At 42.6% G+C, this 25,002-nt stretch overlaps 1 protein-coding gene across 11 annotated transcripts in view; it reads left to right on the plus strand.

Annotated features, from left to right (window-relative positions):
* The window catches only part of BRSK2 (BR serine/threonine kinase 2), a 320,754-nt gene extending 297,782 nt beyond the window's left edge, over nt 1-22,972 (plus strand). For 4 of the 11 annotated variants that reach the window (XM_017812769.1, XM_017812798.1, XM_017812777.1 and 1 more), the window contains 4 exons: nt 138-227; nt 8,584-8,631; nt 19,647-19,711; nt 20,389-22,972. In XM_017812769.1, coding sequence (XP_017668258.1) covers nt 138-227; nt 8,584-8,631; nt 19,647-19,711; nt 20,389-20,841 — 656 coding nt within the window. In that variant the 3' untranslated portion in view covers nt 20,842-22,972. Of the gene's footprint in view, nt 1-137; nt 228-8,583; nt 8,632-19,646 lie in introns of all 11 variants that reach the window. The other 7 variants (XM_017812785.1, XM_017812814.1, XM_017812794.1 and 4 more) reach the window with 7 other exon arrangements.
* Nucleotides 22,973-25,002: the final 2,030 nt, after the last annotated feature.

Raw genomic sequence — 25,002 nt, forward strand, 5'->3', positions numbered from 1 at the left:
GAAGGACAGAGACACTGTCAGTACACTCCTGGGGACAAGACTGAAGGGAAGATACTTGTGATGCTTCCCCTCCAGCCTGGGTTGTATATGGACTCCCATTCCTCTCACAGCCATTTGTGCCTCTTCTCTCCTCACAGGTCCAAGCCGTCGCTTTAAGAGGGTAGTAGAAACCATTCAGGCACAGTTGTTAAGCACACATGACCAGCCTTCAGTGCAGCAGTTATCAGGTAAGTAGTTTCTACTGTCGAGCACCTTGCTTCAGCAGGGACAGGAAGGTGAAATGCCTCTCGGTACCAGGAGGCTGAGGGAGGCCATCCCTCTGATCACAGCAATAAACGAGCTCCATTCGGACAGAGCAGTAACTCCCTGCACCCACCCTACTCCTCCCTTTCTCATTCCCACTCCAGTGCTCCCAGTGCATTCCCCAGTTGAACAGCTTCTGCCCTCTGCCCGCCCAAAGAGCCATTTGCCCACTTCTCCATCAAAAGCTGCATCATCAGTAGACCTTCCAGATTTTCTCCAGCTCCAAAATATCCCAGAATAGGGACATGCTCTAGAAGATACCTGAGTTTCAAACCCTTCAGGCATGCTTTAGAAAACTCCAGCTTCAGAGGGTCTCAGAACAAAGTTGAGAACTACTTTTAACTTAGCCATTAACAGATGGTCAGAAGGTGGTTAATAGTTTCCAGTAGTGTGATCAAATTCTTGGCTCAATACTGTGGTAGCACAAATTATGCACTAAGGTTCTGCAAAAGCTATATTTTACCTATTTGAAAAGTAAATTTCAATTCCTCATGGTGGTAGAGAAATCCTTATGTGTGTTACCCTGTGCAGTGACATCAATCTGAATGTGCAGGCAGCCTGAATTGATAATACAGAAACTGGCTTCATCCCACCATCATGTAGCAAGTGTTCACTCTGAACACTAGTGCTTGCACAGACAAAAAATATCAGTGTTAATTCTTCTCTCCTTTGAAAGGGCAGAACAAAGAAGAAGGTGAAAATTGAAAACTTAAAGCAGATGAGCTATTGGGAATGCTTCAAGGAAGGAAAAATAGGGAGAAGCAGAAAGAATGTGCAGATACAGGGAATAAATAGGAGCAAGGTAGAGAGCAGAAGCTGGAGGAAGGAGAGAAAGAGTCAGGAGGAGTGGGAGATGAAAAGGAAGTAAATAAATATTATACTTTAGAGCCAAATTCCGTGCTTGACCTTTGTGTGAACAAGCCAAGACAAAAGTGTGGGAGTTAGGTTGGCATTGCATCCTGCAATTAAATCCCAGATGTCCTTGGCTCATTGCACATATGGGTTACATCCTTCTGGTCTAACAGTGTGGCTTTGGCGGCTGAAGATAAAATAACTCCATCTAGAAGTGTGTATGCTTAGTACCTGACAGAGAAGTATGCTCAGTTCAGTGTCCACTTTACTTTTGGCCTCCAGCACTGCCTGACCTTCTGCATGCTGGATTGCAGTGGTGCCCAGCACATGGATTATTCTGTTCGGAAACAGGGAAGATGAGGACGCTACAACTGTGGTTGATTGAGGTTTTTGCTGTCTGGACTTTAGAAATTAAATCAAACTCAAGGAAGCAGCCAGAATTTTCTGCCAGCTCTTCCTCTTGGGAAATGCTGGGGTTAAGTGGGGGTGAGGGGAATTAGATAGAAAAGCATCCTGTAAGTGTATTTCATATTACTCCTGATATGTGAACAATATTCAAGCATTCCTTATTTCTTAGAGAAGGAAGTGTACTCTTACTTTCCTGTGAGGAAAAAATTGTTTAAAAAGTAAATAACTTGAGGATCTCTCTTAACTTCTTCACCCTAATATGTCCTAGCTACTGCAGCTCTCTAGAAAGACTTGAACCCTGTTGCACACTTGCATGTGAGGCAAGATATCTCCCTAAGAAAGTCATATTATAGCAGGAATAAAAACCATTCAACTGACTAAAGTTCAGGGAGATGTTATGGGCAAACTGTGCTGTGAGAAATGTATCTGACTTATAGTTTTGCTCTGGTTCTGGAATGGAAAAATCACATGATTTCTACTGCTGAAAACAACCTGAGAATATGTTGTTCTAGCAGGGAAAACCCAGCCTGATCTCTAAAGCCAGAGTGAAATAGGTGACTCCACATGGAGCAAAACCAAAATTAATGGTCTCTTGAAATTTAAAAATGAGAATTCCCTTGGGTGGGAAGTTATCCAGGCAAGACAGCTCATGAGACAGGGTGCCAAACTGTTCTGTACCGCATCACCTGACCTGGTCAGGAGTATGCAAGTCTCTTGAAAATGAGAGAAGTCAACCTGAAAATCTTAGATTGGAGTGGAGTACAAGGAAAAGAGAAAAGGAAGGGAGGGGAAATAAAAGGATTGTTACCAAAAAGAGACAACCCGTGCATCAAAGTAAAGAGGCCCTATGGTTCACATCCCCAGTCAGTGAGAGTAAGGGGAAGAAAAAAGGGATAAAGAACAGCAGAGTTTGCATTCAGCACCTTGCTTAGCTGGCTGTCTGTAGTTGGAAAGATGTGTGCAAGAGCTTCCTAGAAATTGTCATGGAATTAATCAGCTTTTCTCACTAGAAACAAGGCAAAGTCTTCTCTGTTTCTCTTACCCTCCCACATGCCCAGCTCTGAACAGCTCACAGAAATTGTGGTGGTTGGGCTCCTGTTGAGGTTCATGGTTTGAGGATACTCTGTAGGCAGTCCAGCGCTGCAACAGAATGAGCTCACAGTTCACTTGGACTTGCCTCCTCTGGTGCTCTGAGTGTATTGCTGTCTCTAACCAGCAATACTGTCCAGCACTGGATATTTTCCCAGCTCATCGTACACAGACATCTCCTCTGTAGTTGTTTCTCCTGACTTTTAGTTCAGATGCCATTACAGGTGGGATGATGAAAACCAGCTGTGAAAGGTGCATGCATTTAAAGTGAGACCTGCAAAAGGGGAAGATTCAATGAACTCAGTATAAAGCAGAACAGCAAGGCCTAATAAGCATATGTCACTGACAGTCATTCTCTCTCCTGCCCCTCTTTGATCTGCTATGCAGTATGCCAGCCCACTGAGCCGGCTTGCCTGGGTTTCAGAATGCACTTCCCTCTTTTTCATTTCCTCCAGCTCACAACAGTGTTTGTAGATGTCATGTTGCCCATGCATCTGTGTGTGTGTGTGTGTGAGCCTGTTATGTACCTGACCTAGGCAGATGTGTTTCTGTGTCATACTTGAGCACCTGGTAATCTCCCTTCCTCCATATATCCCTTCGTTCACTTCCATTTTTCCTTTCTAAGACTGGCTGTGCATATTTCTTCTGGCATACTCTGAAGCAGGAAAATAGATTCCCTCCCTTACCTGAATAAATGTGTAAATAAATGAAATCCATTCCAAAAGTTAATGTAGTACTTCTAAAAGCCACTGCTTAGTTGGTCAAATTTAGTGCAACATATCAGCTTTCTAATCTAAGGTTTCAGGACCTCTGTGCTATGATTGCTGAGACAGTACCAGGTCTACAACTCATGACTGGCATGAGTTACAAGTAAATAGGGATCAATTGTTCATTTTCTCTTCCAATGAAAGAACTAGAGACCATCATATGAAAGTAGTGGAAGTCAAGTACCAAAAAAAATATTGGAAAGCGTCTCTTCACATAATCTAAGACCTGTGGAACTCTTCACTGAAGCAGGTTCTGCATGTGAGGAGCTTGCAGATGCTCATCTTCCCCTGAGTACTTCTTACTCCCAGGGAGGCTAGACAACTCCCTGGCAGAAAAATCTTTATGGAATTGCTCAACAGACAAACAGCAGCAGGCTCAGGAAATCTCTGACCTGATAGTGGTGAACAAGGCAGTGTTGGGAAGTATCTGCTTGGCCTGCTGTTATACTTGCGTGTCTTTGTGGCTGCTGATGTAGACGGAGCATTGGATGGTTTTGGCCCTTGGTCTAAACCAGAACAGCTGCCCTTGTATACTTGTTACTGGTATCAAAAGCCACTAAGCCCAGCAAGACCATGAAAGGACAGTCCCTTTTGCATCAAGAGTGAATCTCACTGTCTGTGAGAGCAGCCAACCTCATCTCTCATCCACTTATAGCTCCATCCAGGAGTCTTATACTCAGGTGTAACTACTTAGGTAATCCCTGGGCAAACTGTCCTTTGCTGGGATAAAAAGATCTCTCTCCATGGAGGAAGATATTTCAGATTTGTGCCTTTGTTTCAGCCCAACACTCTTTCCATTAAATCATAATCTGTTTTTCTCTGATGCCTTTGCACAAAAGAGTAATAGTAACAGCTGGTGAATAGGGACATGCAAAAGCCATCTGTGATCATTCACAGTGTATCAATTTTTATTTCCCTAATACTTCCTTGTTTCTTTGAGCTTTGATTTTAAGTGTGGGGTGCTGCATATTCTTATTTTTTCCCATTTTCCCATGTTCTGGGCAATCAGCTATGCTGAAATAACCTTTATAACTTCTTTGGGAAAGGTTTTCTCTTTCCTTATTGTATTTATTGGCTTCATATCAGATTTTAACCATTGACATCTCAAAGCTCAGAGCATCTCAGTATAACTGCTGGAAGTGCCTTTCATCAGCATAAACAAGTGTTTAGAGACCATATCTAGCTTCAAAATAGAGCAGTGCAAATTCTCAATAGAACACTGATCTGTGATTTCTGGGTATTTTATGGCTCACAAGAGCTGTAGGCTAAATTGCTACAAAAAAATTAGTGAGAAACTCAGTTTCCAAATGTGCAAAGGATTTTATCATCAAGACTTAAAAGGGAATAAGGAGCAAATGAAGTGCTTTGCAAGGTGAATTTCCAGCTACAGACTCAAAACAAGGACTCTGCAAGAGCCATTTTGAAACTGGATCACAAGTCAATTTTTCTGGGGTTCATCCAGGTCCCAAGTTTCTCTTGTTTCCTGCAATCTTGTGTGACTCTTTATGTCTTACCACTCCTGTAGTGTCTGGAGTAATTACTTCATCTTGCTATCAAGGTTCCCACCTACAAAAGGTGCCCTCTAATGCCTAGTTGGGTTGGCAGAGCCCTGTTTTTTTGCTGAACAGTCTTAGTATTATTACTGAACAGCCTTCATTAAACTTATCTGAAATACTTACTGGTAGTTCTGAAATCAAGCATGTAGAAAAAAGTCTAGACTCTCCAGGGTTTTGATAAGAGAACAGAGAATTTCAAATAAGCACACTAACACTGGGGAATTTCAATCTGAATGATAACTGCCTTGGACCAGAGGAACTGGTGGCTCCCTTGACATCATCTCCCTCCCTGTTTATTGGGGACTGTGAGCATCTGGCAGGAGCTGCTCAGTGCTTTCTGGGATCTAGCCCTGGATTTGGAGATCTCAGAGGAGCAGCTGTTTGGGTGAGATTTCCTGGGCTGGGACAAGTCTCAGAATCAGAGGTATCAGAAGCATCACAAACTAGATGACTTCATTGTGAAATTTATGTGGGATAGAAATGCAGAAATTAAAGAATAAAGAAAATCGTGAAAGAAAATTCAACAGAACACTGGCAATTTTTAATGGATTCAGAACTTGTTTGGCCTTTTGAAGGAAGGCCTTATTTTAATCAAAATATTTGCCATCTGTTAATGAGTTGAACTGGATGTCATATATAAAAGAGTCTTGGTCAAATCCAAAGTGTGAAGGACTGCCAGCAATTTTTATGAAATAAGGAATTCCCTTATCATCAGAAGGATTGAGATCTGACACTGCTACTATGCTTTAATTAAAAAATTAAAGAGGACACATGAAAAATGCAGTTACATGACCCATCAACGTTTCCCAGACAGTTAAAAGCCTTTGGACCCTGGCTTTATTCCTTTCACATGACACCTGGATCCCACAGTCACTGGGTTGTGGATTAGTATCTATGAGCAGAAGCTGACTGCCAAGAATCTAAGACTTTCTAATTAGAATGAAATTTCTACTTGAAAATGATGGAATACTTTATCATGTAGAGTATTTACTAAAGCAGATGTTACAATGTGATGGAAATGAAAGAAGTATTAAAGTAATTATTATAAAAGAGAAGCTGAAGGCACATTAACACTTAGTCTTTTAAGTAATGCAATATGAGCTACTGGTCCTGGTGTGCCCATGCTGACTGTGCCTTAGGAATTGGGGAAAAACAGTCTGATCAGGTCTTGTAAAGACATTACAAATAAAAATTCCTATGCAGTTCCTGGGACTAGCCATGGCAATACAGAGAATGCGAATTATGCATTCTGTATGAATATGTGCATTAAAGTTTTAAGAAAGACAAGTTAGGGGTTTCATTAGTGTTCCTTTGATTTTTCCATGATCTCATATTTTAAAAAAAAATTCCCTATCCATCAAAAGTAATACCATACCATGCAAATTTACGTTTTTAGGAATAAAATGGAGTAAAGAGCCCAAGATGTTATGCTGCCAAAAAGCCTCTGTTACAGTCCTTTTCTCCTGTGTAGATCTGTCAGTTTGTATTCTGATCACACAATGAATGTTTGTAGATCTGTTACACAATTAGCTTTAAATACTAAAGAGACCTATGCTGACTGCAAATGACTTAGAAAAAAAGACAGTATTAACTTAAGGAGGCATGATTATTTTTTAATTTGTTAAAATTAAGAATGAAACAGAAATACCAGTTTCAGGAGACTCTTAGTAACTAGCTGCAATGTTTACCTGCTCTGATATTATCCAAATGTGACCTTTTTTGTTTCCAGACTGCTAGTTACTGAGTGGCCAGTTAGTGTGGATACACTTGAGGAGAAAATTCCAGGTGTTGGAGGGTGGAGTCAGAAACAGTCTTTTGGCCATATTTGAGGCTTTCTTTGCTCTTACGTGTTCTTTCAAAGCTAAGTTCTGCTAATGATTGGGTGAATGCTCTGAGCTCTACCACTATAGATCTGCATCACACTGCATTACAGCAAAGTGTAGTTGACTATGAGGGGGCTGGACAGGAACCACTGAAAGGCATGAGACAACAAACTTCTCCAAGTTATTAAAGAAAAAAAATGATCCAAACCTGTGAATGTGACTTCTGGTCACTGAACCAATCAGCCACTATAGGCACTTCTCAGATCTGCTAGGCATCTTCAGGGAGAAATGTATTTTGGGAGATTAGTCTGTCTTCACTCTGCCAGACTAGCCAAAGAATTTCAAAGGCAGGTAAACTCCTGGCCTCTCTGACACCTCTGATACGTTGTTCCAGTTCTTGAATGCTCTCTTCTCCTTCACCTCCACCCTTTTCTCCCTTTCTCTCAATCTTGTGCCTTTCTGAGAGAACTTCCATGGGTATCATCTCCCACTGACCTCTGCCAGCCCACCTTCAGCCTTGGGGATGGAGAGCATATAACTGCTGCTTAGATGCTTTGGCCAGTGTGACTGGACCAAGCACTTGCCCTCTCTGCTCCATGATTTTGTAAATGATCCACACAGCACAGGCCTGGCTGCATCAGAAAAGATGCTCTTCTAGCGTGGGTTCAGCTTACCCAAGAATATCCAGCACCCCTTCCTGCTCTTATGAAATTACTTTTCTCAATATTTAAGGGGAGGAATGCTGAGAAATTATCTTTCCCTCTGTCCTGCAGACTTTATAGCAAACAGGGGGTAGTTAAAGCCTCCTGGCAGTTATGGATTTTCAGCATATGTGTGCATGTTTCTGAGAAAGATATTTCTTAAATACCCAAGTGTTCATCAGGATCCCAGGCAAGAGGAGATCTGAGACTGAGCTTAGTGCTTTAACTGGTAGCTTCTTGCTCAGCAGTGAATTGCCCATGAACGCAATGATTTAGATCCCAAGTGCAAGGGAATCCTGGCTGACAGCAGCAGATCTGGTTTGTCAGCAGCTTCCACATGGAAGTGTCCAACTGGGCTGGTCCTTTCTGTTTTAAAGCTGACATGTAGAGCTCCTTTTGCTTATCACACCCCAGTAGGAAGCACCCAGAGGCTGTGGTAATGGGAGCTATACACGAAGTGGACAGTAGTGTCTTCGGACCAGATTCTGCCACCCTTTCCAGAAGTACTTCTACTGCCTTTAAATAGTGACCTAGAAAGCAAGAGGAGTAAGAGACTACACTTGAATAAGAGAGACAGAGTTAGGTTGGAACTTTGACATTATCCTTTGGGGTCTAAAAGATGTTTTTGAGCTGTACAAGTAACCTCATTCCATGTGCAATAGCACAGTGCCGTATTTCTTCCCTCTCTCCAGGTTTTTTATGTAGATATATCAGCCGATTGAACATTTTGTGACTGTTGCAGGCTAACTTTCAAAGCTAGCCAAGTGAAACACTGCATTCAAGGCTTTTAGTTTGCTAATATGGTGGCAGAATATTTCCCACATGTCATAGATACCTGTAGCTATGATAAAGGGGTGAGTGGAGGCAGTGGGATTGAAGCAGCACCCACTCTCAGTCACAGGGCCAGATTTACACTGGCATATAGTGGGTGGCAGAATTTGGCCTGGGTTGTGTAAAGACCAAGATGTATATATGTTTCCTGCTTCAGGTAATAATGTGCTAAGTTACTACTTTATGCACAGAGGTGTGGAAACCTTTTTTTATGTTTTTCCTCCCCCCCTCCTCTTTCCGTTCTATGATCCAGACACCACTAACTGTATGGAGTTGATGACTGGCAGACTTTCCAAATGTGGTAAGAACTTCCTTCCCTTCTGCCTTTTCACCTTCCCCAGCCCCTGCTGAGCAACATAATAATGCGCCGTCCTGTCCCTTCCACCTCTTCCCCTTCCCTATCCCTGCTCTCCCTCGCTCTTTTCAAGACTGCCCACACTGTAACAGCCCACTATGTCTTTCACTCACCTGGAGGACTCAAGCATATACCCCTTTTTCTGTTCCTCCCCATCCATGCACAGATGCACAGGCTCCACCACAGCTTTCCCCTTCATAGCACAAACATGAGATTCCCTCCCTCACTGTAACCCAGGCCAGTGATTTTCTTTTCTTTCCTGATTTTTTTTACTCTTTTCTTTACTTGCTGCCGTTGATTCATGATTCTTGAGTCCCTTTTCTGCTCTGAAGCTGAATGCTGCCCTGCTAGCTGCTGTCTCCCTTGGTTTCCTGCTATTTATTGAGACAGGAATGCGACATTATTTAATTCTATTTTGCATCCAACCCCTTCTTCCCCAGATATCCTTGGGGTATGACCCTTTTAAATCCTCCACAAGACACACTTCATATTATCTGACAGACACTTAGCTAGTGTAAATTGTCATAATTCCACTCTGATCTCGGGGAATAATGTTATGTCTCTCACTGGAAGAGTAGTGAACCTACTGAAGATCTGGAATTTTGCTAGGTTTAAGAAAAAAGTTTCCTGCAAAACTTGCAGCTCAACTTACTTGGAGTCATGCGAATTTTGGTTAACTTGCCCCTAGGCTTCCTTCCCTTGTGAATACACGTGTACTGGGTTCTTTCTTTCATTACCTGTGCCCCTACTCACTCCTCCAAATACAATAGTGGGAATACCCACTTGCTATGAGAGAAGTTTTTGTCTTATATCTTGTGTAGATTCTGTATGAGAGAACTCTGTTCCCTTTAGATTTCCATTCTGGTACCAAGGTTGAATTCAGATATCTCTGTGAAAGGGAAGACAAAATGATGAGGAAGTGATCAGCTACTACTGCTCTCCACCTGCAACTGCCACGCCACCTCTTCCTAAACTGAAGAAAGTTGTTCTGGAGTTGTTGTGGAGTCTGTAACCATAAAGGGAAGTTGTCATGGTGGAGGTAGTATTAGGTTTATGCATGTGTAACTGAGGCAGAATTTGGCCTGTTTCCTGTATTTCATATGGTCTCTTTCCCTTAAGTTGCAGCTTTGCTGGTGGGAGCTTTTCCTTTGCTCTGAAAGGAGCTTGTTTGATTTCTTATTTGACTTTTCTGATCTCCTTGTGACTCATTTCAGTTGTAGGCAAACCTTCAGCTTCTTGAAGGCATCAGACAGCAAATACCTCTTCTTCCTCAACGCTTTGTTTCTTGCCTGTATCTGGCATTCACATCATACAAAAATACTAAAATTCCAGTTCTGCTGATTGCTTGCAAGTTAATTGAGCTTCAGAGATAACCAGCCAGTACTCTGCATCCTTTAGGCAGAGAGCATCACTGCTCGCTCTCAGTTCATGCAGGCCCTCCAGCTGTCATAATGTCAGCAGCAATCCAACAAGGGACCAAGAGGACAAGGTGAAGGCCATCAGGGAGACTGTTTTGTGGCAGCTACAGCATAGACAACACAGAGAGAAAGGGAGAGAAGAGAAAGAATGGCTTATAGGGGTTTAACGGAGCTGCTTCCTTTAAATCACACTCCTCTTGGTGTAGTCACAAACAGCATAAGCAGTGGTGACTGCATCATGCTGAACTCCACCCTCTCATATGAGTGAAGAGCTGTTCCTCGTGCAGGAACCCATGATTTAGACAGGGGAGTGAAAAGGAATGATGCAAGCACTTAGCCTATTTTTGGCAAGTTGTCCTCTGTGATTCCAAGAATCAGAAACCCCCCTTGAAGTTGACACAATGTTCATCCAGTAATAGCAAATAGTGCATGAAGAACTGTAAAACTATATTCTGTGGGGTTTTTGACCTCCACGTTGTTCTGTATTCTGAGTGTGAGCACAGAATGTCATTTTAGCAAAAAGAGTTAACACTGGAGCAGGAAGAGCCAATCAGATGCTCAGCCATCTGAAAGCTCTGGTGGGAATGAGGAATATCTTTTCACCCACTATAAACCACTGAATGTTATAATTAACAGCAAGACAAATTTGTCTAGTCCTTTAAATGTTATCTCATCTTCTGCTAGCAGTGATCATCAATCTGAGAAGTGATTTGCATACAGCCATTGGCATTGAAAAACAAGTTAATGTTTGAACAGCCAAGGTGTGTCATAGGAGCTGCCAATATCTAAACAATGTAACAGTTGCTGTACCAACCCTACCTGTGCAAACTAGAAAACTGCTGCCAACAGTTCTTCTATTTCACAATAGAAGAAATAAGTTGGCTCATAATAAAGTTGAAATGCACATTGGAGTGGAATATTTTATGTTTCCACCCATCTTAGCAGGGGAACAGGCATTGCTATTGTCAGAAAGACTAAACTCTTATCTGTGAAGTTCATTTGTAAGATTAAATTTACCTTCTAAAAATTAAAATCTTTACATAGAAAATGCAGCTGTAACCTAAATGCCTAGCTGATCTATTCCTTGTGTGTATTCAGAGCCAAATCAGTTTAGTGACAAGTAAGGTTTATCACTTTGTGTGCTGCCATTAAGCCTTATAAAATCAGCACAGCTTTAAAAAAACTGGATTCTGTTTCTTTTGAAGCAGGATTTAGAGAACTGTTTACTACCATCTAATCTGGTATTAATGTCTATCTTACTGAAGAATAGCTTGTATAATTAAGGTTCTAATAGGTTCTGAAGAGCCTTTACATTAAAAATAAAAATCAAGATAATACATAAACTGGAAAGCCCTCCAGCTTCAACCAAAAAGCTGAGAATTAGAAAGCAAGTATCATTCATTGTAGATTGAACAAGTTGGATCTGGAGCCAGTGATATACATCACACAGAAGCCCACAGTGCCAATTTCAGTAGTCCTTGTTCAGAAAAAAGTCTGTCTTCACAAACTTTAATGACTTTGTTTACATAGTGAGCTTAGAATTTCTTTGAGTGGTTGAATTAATAGCAAAGCTGGTGTATAGTCTTTGGGCTCCCCTTCCTAGCCATTTTTAGTTTTTTGGAGTCATTAGTAAGTATGTTTTGCCAAGGTGCTGGATGCTGACAGAAAGCTCTGAAAAAATTTCCTTATCCTCCACTGTACCTTCTGAGATACCCCAGGGAGCCTGTAAACTTTCCAGTCTCCACTGCAGCTATCCGAGGATGAATTTTACTTCCAAGTAAGGCAATCTTTGCTTGTTGTTTTCCATCTCTCATGGCTCTCAGAAAAGTCTTGAGTTACATCAGTGGCACGTCCATGGAAAGTGGGTGATGATAGGAGGAGGAGAAGGTTAGTATGTATAACTGGTGCAGCTCCATGAGAACGCTGGCTTGCTAGAGCTCCAGTCAAATCATGCTGTTATGTTGGGCACTGCAAAATGTTCCTGCAAAATCTTAGACCATAACCCTGTGCAGGCTGGGAAGAAGACCTTGCGTTTATTTTTAAATATTTATCTTGTATTGCTGCTTACAATTCCTTGCACCAGAGTTAAACAAAAAGCTTTTTGGATCCTTGTGTGTGCCAGTGGCTATCACCAAAATGATCTGATCGAAGCAGAAGCACAGCAAGTCCACTTGCCTTTCGTCTCTCACCAGTGTATCTCAGTCAGATCTCTTGCTTCCAGTGTTTAGGACTTGACGTTCAGGATTTCCTATTCAGAGCCATCTGATCTTGTTGCCTGAGGCCAATCATCCTCAGTGCATACAGGGCAACTGCACTGCAGCAAAGGCTTCTCTTCATAGCTCCTTGCAATCACAGTTTGATTCATACAGATGTGAGCCCATGTCGATGCCATCCCAAGATACTCGAGATGTTAGGAAACATTTTGCAGTTTTAAACTGGTTGCATCACATTTGGGTTGCAATTGCAGCCTGTAGCTTTGTGAGTGCTGATTTAGAGACTGCTGGTGTAAGCAGCAGCAGCAAATATCTGGACTTGGTGCTCTTGGAAATGATCCTGACCCATATTGGGATTAATTAGAGTAATCCTGCTTCTCACAAAGTAGCTGTTTGATGGAAGATGAGGTTGGTTATTTGCATTCAAAAAGCTGTAACTGATGGCAGAAATACTGGTGCTGAAATCTACAGAAAAAACATACACTGCCCTCCCTGCTGAAAGGCTCTTCTCACCACTGTCACACTGTGAAGAGACAAAAAGAAGACCCACCTGAAAGATCACATATTCATTCATAATGGGTGGATTGCAATAAGTCAGATGTTCTAAAGAGTTCAAACCAGGTTTCTCAGTTACCCCTGCTCATTCTGCCGGTATCCTTTGCTGTCCAGATGAATGACTGCCTCCCCACATACTGTAGTTGTAATGTCTTCAGTCTAGTGGTGTGTTTGGGAGACATTTCTTTTCCAATTCATGCCTCATGTTTTTGCACTGTAGAAGAAGGTAGCCACAAAAAAGGCAACTTGGCACTAGAAATGAATCCAGACTTAGTGAACTATTTGTTTCATGTCAGATCCTGTTTCAACAGCTATGGTGAGATTTTTACTGTCCAATACAAGATCTTTTCCTCTTTCTCTATAGTAATATCTAATACAGGAAACACAGATATCTCACTCTTAATTGAGATCACAGTACTTTATTTATAATAGCCAGTGTTTCAGGATACTGCATGGAAATAGGTGGTGTACTAAGCTGCTGTACTAAGCTAAGTTTAAGATGGCCTTCTGAGAAGATTAAATCATATTTTGAAGTGATTGATTTGGTGGAAATGAGGAAGCAACATTTCACGAGCATACACAGGTCGTCTCTCCCATAGGAACAGTCAGAGAACTTAAAACCTATAACATAATACATGAACATCTATCTGGCAGAAAAGACCAAAATCATATTATGAAGTGCCAATACATTTTTGGCATTTTTATAGACAAAAAGGATTGGAATGAAGCAGCAGAAGTCTCTTAGAGAATGGGTAGCAGCAATACTATCATTTGTTGTGGCTTTATGAGTGTGGGTCATCAACTTCCCCTCTCAGCACACACTTGTGCAGGCAGATCTTCATAAAAGGACGGGCAGATACAAAGAATTCTTGGTCTTAGTCCTTTACCATCCAATTTTCCAGAACAGCATGATTCCACAACAGAATCTGGCATCTCTTCATCCCACTACTATCCTTGTCTGCTCTTTCAGTGCCACCAGCTGTCCAAATGAATGTATGATTCCTTCCGTCTCCATCATCATGTCTCCTTTTTTGAATGTTATGTGGTGGTGCTGGATTGGCCAGAGCTATTCATCAGTAGCAGACACATTTGGTTTCTGATTCATTACACAGGCCTTAGTTCTGCAGAAGGTAGCAGCAAGGAAATAGGCCTCATCTCTTTGAGGCTTTCCTGCCTGTGTTAACCATTCTCTTAACTCATTACCCAAGAGCTACCTGTCTGAGTAATATTATCTGTAAAAGGGGAGGCTGAACGGGATCTCAGTTTCTCTTTGTATTTATGAGAGAAAGAGAAAAAATGTGCAAGATAGAGGAAGAATGGCCATCTGGATGCTTCTGGTTAGTCACAAATATTGGGCCACCCTCCTGCAGAGGAGATGGGATGTTTTAGGGGAGTAAGAACAAGGACGGGTTATAGAGCATTTAAGTGTCAAGTTGGTTGTTCAGATCTTCCCAGGTGTGTAGCAGTTGAAAGTTCCCACCTGCTGGTAGCATGGACACCTGTGCCAGTGCTGTGTGATAATCTGAGTAGTTCCTACCAGCAGTCTGTTCCTGAAAACATTGTTTTCAGTTGGCATTTTTACTGGTAGAGTCTAAGGACTCTGGAAAGTAAGTCACCTTTCCCAGTTGCAATTCAGGTATCCTGCTAAGGAACTGGAGTTGTTCCATGGACTGACTGACAGTAGTTTGTGAGCTTTCTGAGGCATCTCTCTGTTTTGTATTTGTACAGTGCCTAGGCTAGGAGCTCATTAGTCTGCAGGAAGACTCCTACACGATACTACAACTAAACAAAGAGGAACAGGCCACTTTATCTTTCTGTCGTCCCTTTCACTGCTTATACTTTTGGAGTGGGTTCTATATTTTAAGTCATTTGTTTTTGAAGGCAGGAGGGACTCTGTCAACAGAAACCAAGCAAAAAGGAAAAAAATGTCTAGTCTTAACAAAGAGGGCTAGTACTCTGCCAGCAAAATGGGTTTGAAAGGGAATGGATTATCACCCATTAAGAGAATGTTCTAATGCTTTATGTGAAAGGAAAGGAGTAAAATTTTTGTTATGTGATTCACCACAGCTGCTATCAAAACACAGAGCAAGCTAGGGATGAAAAGACAAGGGATAAAGAGTGAGGAATGAGTACAGGAAGAAAATCTCAGAAGCAGAGGCAGGCAGAAGACAGGAAGGATGTGAAAGCAACAAGGGACGGAATAAGGGAGGTCAGGTTTACAAAAGGCATCTCCATTTCCAGTGGAGACCTATGTTTTCTGATTTATTTTCTCCCAAAGCCCAAACTAAATATGCAAAACCCCAAAATTTCTCAGGCTATACAGAAAGGAAAAGCAGAGGATAATCCCACAGATGGCATATTTGTTTTGTGCAACTTTGTGTTCATCACCACAAGGATTAGTGCATTAAAAATACATAGAGTTGAGAGTGATGGTTTCACAGGAGAGGGAAGTGCCTCAGGGTTTGCTTCCTGTTAAGTCAGTGGGAATGTTGCTGTTTGCTTCAATGAAAACAGGACCAAGCCCTTATCTGACTGTCTTAAAATGTTACAAAACAGCAGGCTCTAATCAGTAACTGGGGCTCTAATCAGTAGCTGAAGCCTCCAGGCTTGTCCTGAAGCTGCTTGTTCACCATGTCCTGTTATGTTCTGTGGAGGACTGAGGATCTTTATAAGGCCAGAGCAGGGTCTTTGCAAGGTGCATCCTTTTCTGGTGTCACTTCTGGTGCCTGATGATTCGCCTCATTTTCTCTTTCCTCTCTTACCTGGGTGCTCTGCTTCTACTTGGCTTCTCAAGCTGGTGACACCATTGGGGCTAGGTCAATGTCAGACAGACTTCCTAAGAATAGCAAATGAAATACTGAGGACTGTGAAGGTTGATACAAAACACTTGCCCAGCTTCCTTTTACATTTTTGTGTCTGTCTCTAGCTCTGTTTCTTCCTTTTAGCGCTTATTGTATTCAATTGCATTCACAGTTTTGACTTCTTTCGTGATACTTGGCTGTTACAGTGCTGCACACAGATGCCACAAACCAGTGCCTTCTCCATAAATATATTTCTCTAAATGTATTCCCTTCAATACATGACCTTTTCATAAGCTTCAGTGCTTGTTTTCAAACCCATCCGCCTTCCCCATCTTGCAGTGTACAGCTCCGTGGTCTAACTCAAAAATGCGCATATCCATCTCCTCCTAATAGACATGAACCTAATGCTCTGAACCTCCCCTCCTGCCTCTGATCCTTCTCATGGTTTCTCACCCTTGCTACCCTTCACGCCTTCTTTGCTCTGTGTTGATGAACGTTTGCTCTCAAGGGGAAAGAAGACCTTAGTTACAGATGCATGAAACACCAGGGATGTTCTAAAGAATCAGTGAGCCAAACCTCCATCCCTGTCCAGAGGAAATGGGATGTCATCTCACTTTCTGAAATAAGAAAGGCAGCCTTTTTGAGGCCCTAGATGAACTTACTGGTGTAGGGGCCTACGACACATTTTGCACTGAATCTTAGGAGTGGAAGATTGCTGAAAAAGCTATTCTAATCCATCATCACCTGCGTTTTCAAGTCTTGTTTTACTGGATGTATAACCCCAAAGGGACAGGATAGCTGTCCCCTACTTATATATCTCCAGAGAAGAATGTGAGGACTCCTTGTGTTGACTAGCCCAAGAGCAGGCTAATAACCTGTCACATAGACATCAATGCAGTGATTGTCTGTATTGCTTGGTGTAGGATCAGTTCTTTCTTGACTGCCAGAGAGAGCATTATTACCTACTATTTAATTACAAGTACAAAGGGCAAAGGAAAGAAAGGGTTAGTGAAATGGCCTATTTTATTTTTCAGTAGCTCTCTTTAAACATCCCTAAGGATTTCTTACCTCCCATTAAAGTTTTAACTGAAAATGCTGATTGTAAGGAATTCAGTAGTGATAGAGGCAGAGAAAAGCAGACTGTTAAATACTTTTGCTGCAGTAAATCTCCAGACACTTGAAAGCTGGGAAGGAGAAAGGGTGTATGAAACAGGGGCTGCATATTTTAGTAGGATGACTGAAAATCCTGTATCAGGACTCAGCAAATACAAGATATATAATTTCTAAAGTGTTTTATTGCTCCATTCTTGCTAGTTGTACTTTGTCACTGTTCCTGTCTACATGAAAACAAAAGACTTCCCCAATTCCTGCAGAGCCCTGCTTACTCTGCCCTCATCTTTCCCTCTAAGCATGTTGAATAAACTGCTCAGATGAATAACTAGATATTGCCCTACTCTTTTCTCCCAACCTAGCAGTCTTTTCCTCTCCAGCATTTTTTTCAGTGCTCTTTTTCATTCTCTCTGCTGACTCCATTTGCTTATGAGGATGAGGGGTCCAAAGCCACTTAAAGACCAGATCTGCCCACATTCCTGCATTCAAGGCTGAGTGTTTGCTTTCTTTTTTTTTCTTTTGATTGAAAAATGGTATCCACCTAAAAGAAGTAGAAATTAATCTGAGGAGATAGAAGTGAGTCTGTGCAGAGCAAAAGCCCACAAACCTATAACAGTTTTAGGGAGGCTAGGGAAACCTCTGAAATAGAAGTCATAGATGTGGAACAGATATCCCCTTTCCAAAGCATTTGTATGCATGTGGACAGAAGAAGGTGGAGGTCATGGAGGTCTGACCCCAGAGTGACTGAGAGTTTGATAGCCCTTCTCCTCTTAGCCAGAAATTGAGTTATGTGCTGTGCCTGGCAGTTTGTTTGCGCCCATCACTAAGGCTTCACTCAGTTGGGTGAATGATGCCCTTTCAGAAACTCACAGCTTGTGACACTGGTGTAGCTGAATGACAGACAGAACTGGGGCAAGCAGAAAGTTGGACACAAAGCAGCAAGTAGAAGGCAAGGGATGAATTAGATTAATAAGATTAAGATCCTTCACTGAATATGCCAGCCATTTGATTTTTCTCAATGCTTGTTAACATACAGAGGAAAGCAGCAACTACCTGGTTAGCACGGAGCAGGAAAAAAAGAGTAACCCATTCAGTTTTGCAGAGCACAAATACTATGTATTTCCTCTTTCTTTGTCTAAGAGCAGTTGATGTCTGTCTAGCATTTTCCATTAGAGAATCAGAAAGCATTCAGCGAGCTCTTCAGACCAATTACCATGCACAGAAAGTACTTACCTGCTGTTGTTAATGGATTACTTATGTTTGTAATGAGAGTGAAGGGCAATACAATATTACCAAGCCACCACTGTCCAACAACTATGGATACATGGCAATCTCTGCTATGAAGAAGCCCTTTGCTCCTGACTGAATGTTCCCATTGCAGGGGACGAAAGATTCCACTCTTCACAGCATGCCACCACCTTGGAAGGCAGATACGAGAAGCCTATTTCCCTGCAGGAGCTGGAGATGTAAATGATTTGAATTTGACTGAACAGTAGAGCCAAAAGTCCCAATATTGAGAAAACCATCATGGGATTTTAACGATCATGAAGAGACAGAACCTCCATGGTGTACATTAGGTTAAAAAACACCTTCAATATCCATGTTTGAAGAGTTCAGTGTGAGCATTCCTATGTTTGATAAGGATTAATCCCCCAACTCAAGAAAATTAAAATGGACTAGAAATTCCCTGAAAGGCTACCTTTCCAGTAGTAGCTGGTCCATTTTCCCTCAGTAGCACCCCAAAGCTTTTCCTCAGGTGTGGCGTTCCACACATCCTCTGACACAGAACTAAATTAACAGCACAAAACCCTGTTGCCTGGAGGTCCAAATGGTATGAAAGGTTGTATTCATTTGCACAGTGCCTAACCCTTGTTAATACTGCAACCTGATCTAGAGGCTGGCTTAAGGAGATGCCTGTTTTACTTAGCACACAACCCTAAACCCCTTTCTGGCTCCTAACTCCACTGGAGTGCATGTCAGTGCCATGGAGGCTGTGTTGTAGAGAGAACAGAAATTCAGGACAATGAGGTAATAGTTATTGACTCTGCTAGGTCCCAGAAATAGTTAGATGCATAACAGCCTGCTTTCATGATGCATTCAGCATCTTCATTTCCAGGTACCTTTGTAGGGAGATCTGAAGGTGCTTAGAAGCCTGCGAGTACAAACCACAGACCACGCATGCAGATGGCAACACTCATCTCAGCCATAGTTCATTTTTCAGATGCTGTTTCCCTTGGACCACTCAGGTGCTTCAGGCTTAGTGATGGCAGGCTGGCAAGGAGATACTCAGAAGAAAATAAAATTCAAGCAAGGAAAGCCTAATGGCTGGTGTAGCCAGAGAGCTTAGCAAGGCTGCAAAGCAAAGCATCGCTTGGTGGGCACGTGCAAATACCCTGTGTTTGTAACAGCAGCAGTAAGATGGGATTTGCCTGTATCCAGCATCATATTCGTGGATATTTCCATGTGAAATGGCCAAGTGACTCCAAGTAATGGACTGAACTGTTTTGGTCACACGGTACTGTGTCCTCCTGCTAGGTGAGACAGCAATGCTTCCCCACTCAGGAAAAAACTAGGACCTTTCCCTTAGGTGCTTTATGCTCCCAGCCTCTTTATTTCCGTAGGTATCCCATCCTAAACACTCTTCCTCTTCCTGCTCATTGTCTTCATCCCCCACACACCCCCACGCACGTGGCTCTGGATCTCCTCATCATGTTCTTCTCGTTAAAAACCCCATTGTTCATTTGTTTGTTTGTTCTCTCTCTTTCTCTCCTCTTTTTCTCTCTCTTTCCCTCTCGTTTTTTTTTTTTTCCTTCTTTCTTTCTTTCTTTCTTTCTTTTTTTGTCTCCTCTGTTTTGTGTACCCAGGCAGCCCATTGAGTAACTTCTTTGACGTAATTAAACAACTTTTTTCAGACGAGAAGAACGGGCAGGTGAGCCATCCCCCCGGCACGCCAACCAAGCATAGCGCAAACAGCAAGCGGAGCGATTCCGGTTCTAATGACTATGGGTCTAGAGGAGACAATAAGTACCCTGCTGGCAAAGACAAGGCAAAGATGGTCTCATCAGTCGGCCTACAAGACCAACCTTAAATAAACACATAAAAAATTAAATAACTTAGGAAAAAAACAAAAACAAAAACAAAAACAAAACAAAAAGAAAAAAAGCAAGAAAGAATGAAAGAATATTCCTTAGCAAGCTAGCCTCTAAACTAGAAGGATGTATATACCTTGCCACAACAGTACAAAACTGTCTATAGACAAATTTTGTATGAAGGAATGACTGTATATATATACATATATATATTTATATATGATATATAATATATATCTCAGAAACAAACACAAAAACAAACGAATGAAAGAATGAAAAGAAAAGAAAGAAAAGAAAAGGTAGCACAGATGACAAACCCAGTTCACCAGATCTTGGGTTGTGTTTTTTTTTGATTGTTTTTTTTTCCTCCCTTTTTTTGAATGTTTTGATTTTTTTCTCCTTCCTGATTTTTTGGGTTTTTTATTATTTTTTTTCGTTTTCTTTTGTTTTGTTTCTTGTTCTGTTCATGCTCTCTCTGTGTTTCTGACGACACCACTTGTTTCCGCTCTGCTACCAGGAATTATCCCGAAAAGTTAACATGTCAGCCACGGCTTCACCTTCTGTGCTCTGCGGACACTTGTTGACGGAAGGCAACCGATGTAGACTGTCCAAGGACCAGTCCTGTTTGAGGTTCCCAGCCTCCCCTCTCCCTTCAGGAAGTGGGCTTCTCCCCCACTTCTCCCCAAACACCTCCCCAGTGCACGCCTGTTTTTTTTTTCCCCCTCTCTTTTTCTTTTTTGGTGCTCCACGAGAGAGACCTGCTCAGTTGTGGGATTGCAGAGTTTGGGCTCAAAGGAGGTTGCAAATTGCTGGAGTGAAATCTTTACCCTTGGCAACTTCTGTCCGCGCAGGTGAACGCAGCCCGGAGCGGGAGGGTGTGGGGAAGGAGACGGGTGTAGCGGGAGCGCAGTGTTCCATGAATCCAGAGCGCGTTCTCATCAGAAACCAGCCAGGAGCAACTCAAAACTAAGCGTTGAACCAAGACAATATTGGGGAGCTTCATCATGGGATTTTCTTACCTTTTTTTTTTCTCCCCACCACCTTTTCCTTTTCTTTTGCCCCCTTTTTATATATATACATGTATATATGTGTGTATATTTATATATACATACATACATACATATATATATACGAAATAATTGATTTTTTTATACTGTATCATTTTGTTTTTTAACCTGCTGGAAGGGGAAAGGAGTAAACTTAGGAGGGAGAGGGGGTTCAATGAATAAACAAATACAAACAAAACATTAAAACTTAGGGAAAAGGCAACTTCTGGTAGCAAAGAAGAGGGACAAGACTCTGCCAAGGACTGTCTCTCCCGTCACCAGGCACAGTTGCCGCTGCTGCTACTGCTGCTCCTCCTTCGACACCTTCCTCCCCACCTGTCAACTCCCTGCCACTGTGCCACCTTGCTGGGACCTTCTTCGACCAGCTGGATCCTCCACCACACCCTGCATTTAGAGGCAATTGTTGTGTTGCTAGTGCTGCATTGATATCAGTATTATTATTTCTTTAAGTTACCAGTTTCATTTGTTGGCTTGGGTGATTTTTTTCTTAAAAAAAAAAGGAAAAAAGAAAAAAAAAAGAAAAAAAAAAAGAAGATGAAGAGGAGGAAGAAAAGAGACTTATATTGGGTTTTCTTTCCTGTGTGTGTGTGTGTGCAAAATCACTGGCACTTAGTTCATCAGAGCAAGACAAGGTGGAGTCAGGGCAATGGGAGACTTAATCACGAAGCTACTGTAAACTTTAAAATTTACTGCAAGATATTTTTATAAAGTTTTTGTTTTGGTTTTGTTTTTTTTTTTGAAGGGGAGGAGGGTGGGATTGGGTGGATGGGGACCTTTTTTTTGTGTTTCAGTTATTAGGTCTTGGTTATTTATATATACATATATATATATTTAAAAAAATAAGCTGTTAGATATATCTTCTGTTTAATAACTGTGTAGAGGCAACATTGATTCTTATTTATTTTGGGGAGGAGGGGGAAAAAAGACACAGAAACCCTGTTAAGTGTTCATTTTGTGACTTTGAGAAAGAAGAATTGCTGCCTTTTTTCCTCCTCCTCAAGATTTATGTGACCAAGTGTAACTTATTCTGGCCCAAGCTCAAAGGTTAAACAAACAAAAAAACGTGGTTTTACGCGTGGAAGACAAAACACAGTGAGAAGTACTTCTTGACTGAGATTTTAAGAATGTAGGCTTAGCATTAGTGTTCAGCTCTTTTATGACCTTCGATTGCTGCTCGTTGGGTTCCTATGGGTGTATGTTGTATCGCAAGATTATTTTTTTTTTAATGATAATGTTGGATGAGTTCTTTTTTGTTGTTGTTGTCGTTGTTGGTTTTTTTAATCATTTTTCCCCTTCTTGGACCAGTTTTACTTGTACATAGGTTTGAAGATTAAAAAGAATTTTTAAAGACACAACTGGGGCAAAGACCTTTGACTTCTGCCCCGTTTCCCCATTCCCCCAAATGGGAGGGATTTATTTTAATTTTTTTGCTTTATTTATTTATTTATTTTCCCTATTCTTAAACTTTTCTCTCTCGTATTGCTGTGTGCATGTCAGACACCAGGGGATGATGGCTGGGGAGGGGGGGAGGCAAGGGTGCAGGAGAGGGGGGCAGTTTTAATTGCATGACATTGCTGTAAATTAGTCTCTTTTGCTTTCGTTGTCTTTCCTGCCTCTGCCCTCTCTCTACTTCTCCTCCGAGCTCCCCTCCCATCACCCCCGTCCTTCTTTTCCCTCTTTTCTCTTCCCTTGTGTATAGATTTTGATGCTTCTGTTACATTGTACCTCTACAAAAGGCTGGGATTTCAATACAAGATAATAATAATAATTTAAAAATACCTATATCATCAAAACTCATGTGGTACAAGCAGGAAGGGGATTACTTACACAAGATATAAGAATAAATGAAAGCAATACCTCTTGTTATCCTTCCTATTTTGTACTTTGAAGACACACGCGCGCACACACACATATACAGACACAAACTGACATTATTTAATGGTTTAAAATGGACAAAAAAATCTGATGTATCCCTTGTTAAATAACTGTGAGCAACTTTAGTTCAAAAACCAATAAATTCATTCAGTAAAGATACAAACTGTTGAGTGTCCAGTTTATGTCCACGAAAACAAACTTCTCGCCAGTGCCAGACCCGGTAAGTACGGTGTCAAGGCTTTCTACACCAAAGGAGCTGAAGATGGCGGCTGAAGTAAGGCAGCATCATCCTCCTGGCCACGGAACTAACACTGGCTCCTTGCAGCACCAGGGTCCATAGTGCTGTACCCAGCCTGCTCCGCCCTCACAGCGCTGACACGCCATGAGCAGGTGAAGAGCAAGGACAGCTTAACCCTGTAGGCCTGGTTTTCCGCAGTAACGTGTTGAGAAAGATTAATGCAGATTTCAGAGCAATGACACCCCCTAGATCTGGTCTGGATGGAAACCACTGTACCAAAAACTGTTGCTGCTTGTGATTATTCTCATCTCTAACCTGAGCTTCTCACGTTGCTTCCAGATTTAGCAATAGGAAGGATTTCTCCACCCTCCCTGCCTGAAACACTCTCAGTCACATACATTTGAAAAAGCTGATCAGGTACGTCCCTGGCTTCTGTGGGTCTGGGGTTTTGTTGCTGGTTGGTTCATCAGTCCGTGTGGCTGCTGGTTCATCACACATCGCTCAGCTTTTGGGTGTTCCTTAATGCTGGATTTGTAACTGCACCTGGCAATTCGCCTCCTCGGCTCTGTCCTGGCTGGTGTGTGCCTGGGAGAAGTGGGTGCTTCCCACACGGCTGGGGAGAGCTTGGCAGGTCCAGGCTCATGGCAGGTCTGCAGCACTGTCCCTGCAGACATCCTGGCCCTGCACTCACCGCATCCTGGCCACCTCTGGACGTGTCCGCTCTGGTGGTCCCCAACAGAGCTGCTCTGGCTGAGCCAGGCTGAGTCTCCTGTCCATGGAGAGAGTGAGGGGAGGGTGCTGCCCATGAGGGAGGGAGGGCGGGCAGGAGGAGGCCTTCTGGAAAGTTCTGTGGTGCTGCCCCAGCTGTGGAGATGCTCCTGCAAGGCAGGGTGAGGGCTGTGAGTGGGGCTGGGAAGTCCCTGCCCTGAGAGGCAGACCCTGGGCAGCTGCCACCCCTCAGGGCATGGTGTGGTGTCCCTTTGCAGCCCCTGTGACAGCAAGAGGAGTAGTTTACCCCACTTCCTCCCTATGGCTGTGGTCACTGCTAGAGGCTGTAGCTCATCTCTACCGGGTGCAGCTGGAGTTGCTCACCAGGGAGTTGTTTCCCAGGCGTCTCCCACTGGGCAGTCTTGTAATTAGCAGTGTGCAGGGAGGGTGTGTGCATGGGTAGGAGAAGGTGCATCAGGGGTGCTGGAGTGCATCACAGTAGCTGTCACCTTTCAGGGGTGTCATGAGGATGGTTGTGACCTGTGACACCTTCCACAGACGTGTTCATCAGCTATGAAGCTTTTGAGGCAAGAATGGCAGAGGATGTGCCTCACAAGAACATCCCTGCTGCAGTAAAGACTCAGCAGGGTGCCAGACTCAGCTGTGGCAGACCAGTTCCTGTGAGGTTGTGGTTTTGGCAGGCAGTGTCTCTGGGACTTGATATTCGGGCTTGATATTCATGTTAGCACCTGCTGCAGTGGTAGGGAATGAAGTCTTGCACCGCAGATGGCATCCCCTGTCCATGTAGGAGGGACACAGATGTGCTGGAGGTCCCAAAGGTGTTTGTGCTGGAGAGGCAGAGGGGAACAGGAGTGCAATCACTTGAATGTTGTGCATGTTATTCATACAAAATACACTCTTATCTCAGAAAAAGCTAAAGTGTTTGTAAGGTCTTTGGGGGATTCACTGGTCTGCTAAAACTGAAGGGGAGTGGAGGAGCTGACAAAGATGGAAAGATGAGGAGAATCACAAGTGCTGCAGGATTTGGTCTCTGTAACACTGGAAACCCAGAAGTGGGAACAAGCTGTATCATTTGCATCTTTGGTCTCTGTAACACTGGAAACCCAGAAGTGGGAACAAGCTGTATCATTTGCATCTCTGAAAGCGAAAGAATGTGCTGGGCTGGAGTGTAATACAGGGGAAATGGGATTTAACGGCAGTTGGCAGCAGCTGGATGCTGCTT

Source organism: Lepidothrix coronata, unplaced genomic scaffold, assembly GCF_001604755.1.
Source record: "Lepidothrix coronata isolate B3197 unplaced genomic scaffold, Lepidothrix_coronata-1.0 Scaffold1, whole genome shotgun sequence".
Classification (NCBI taxonomy): domain Eukaryota; kingdom Metazoa; phylum Chordata; class Aves; order Passeriformes; family Pipridae; genus Lepidothrix; species Lepidothrix coronata.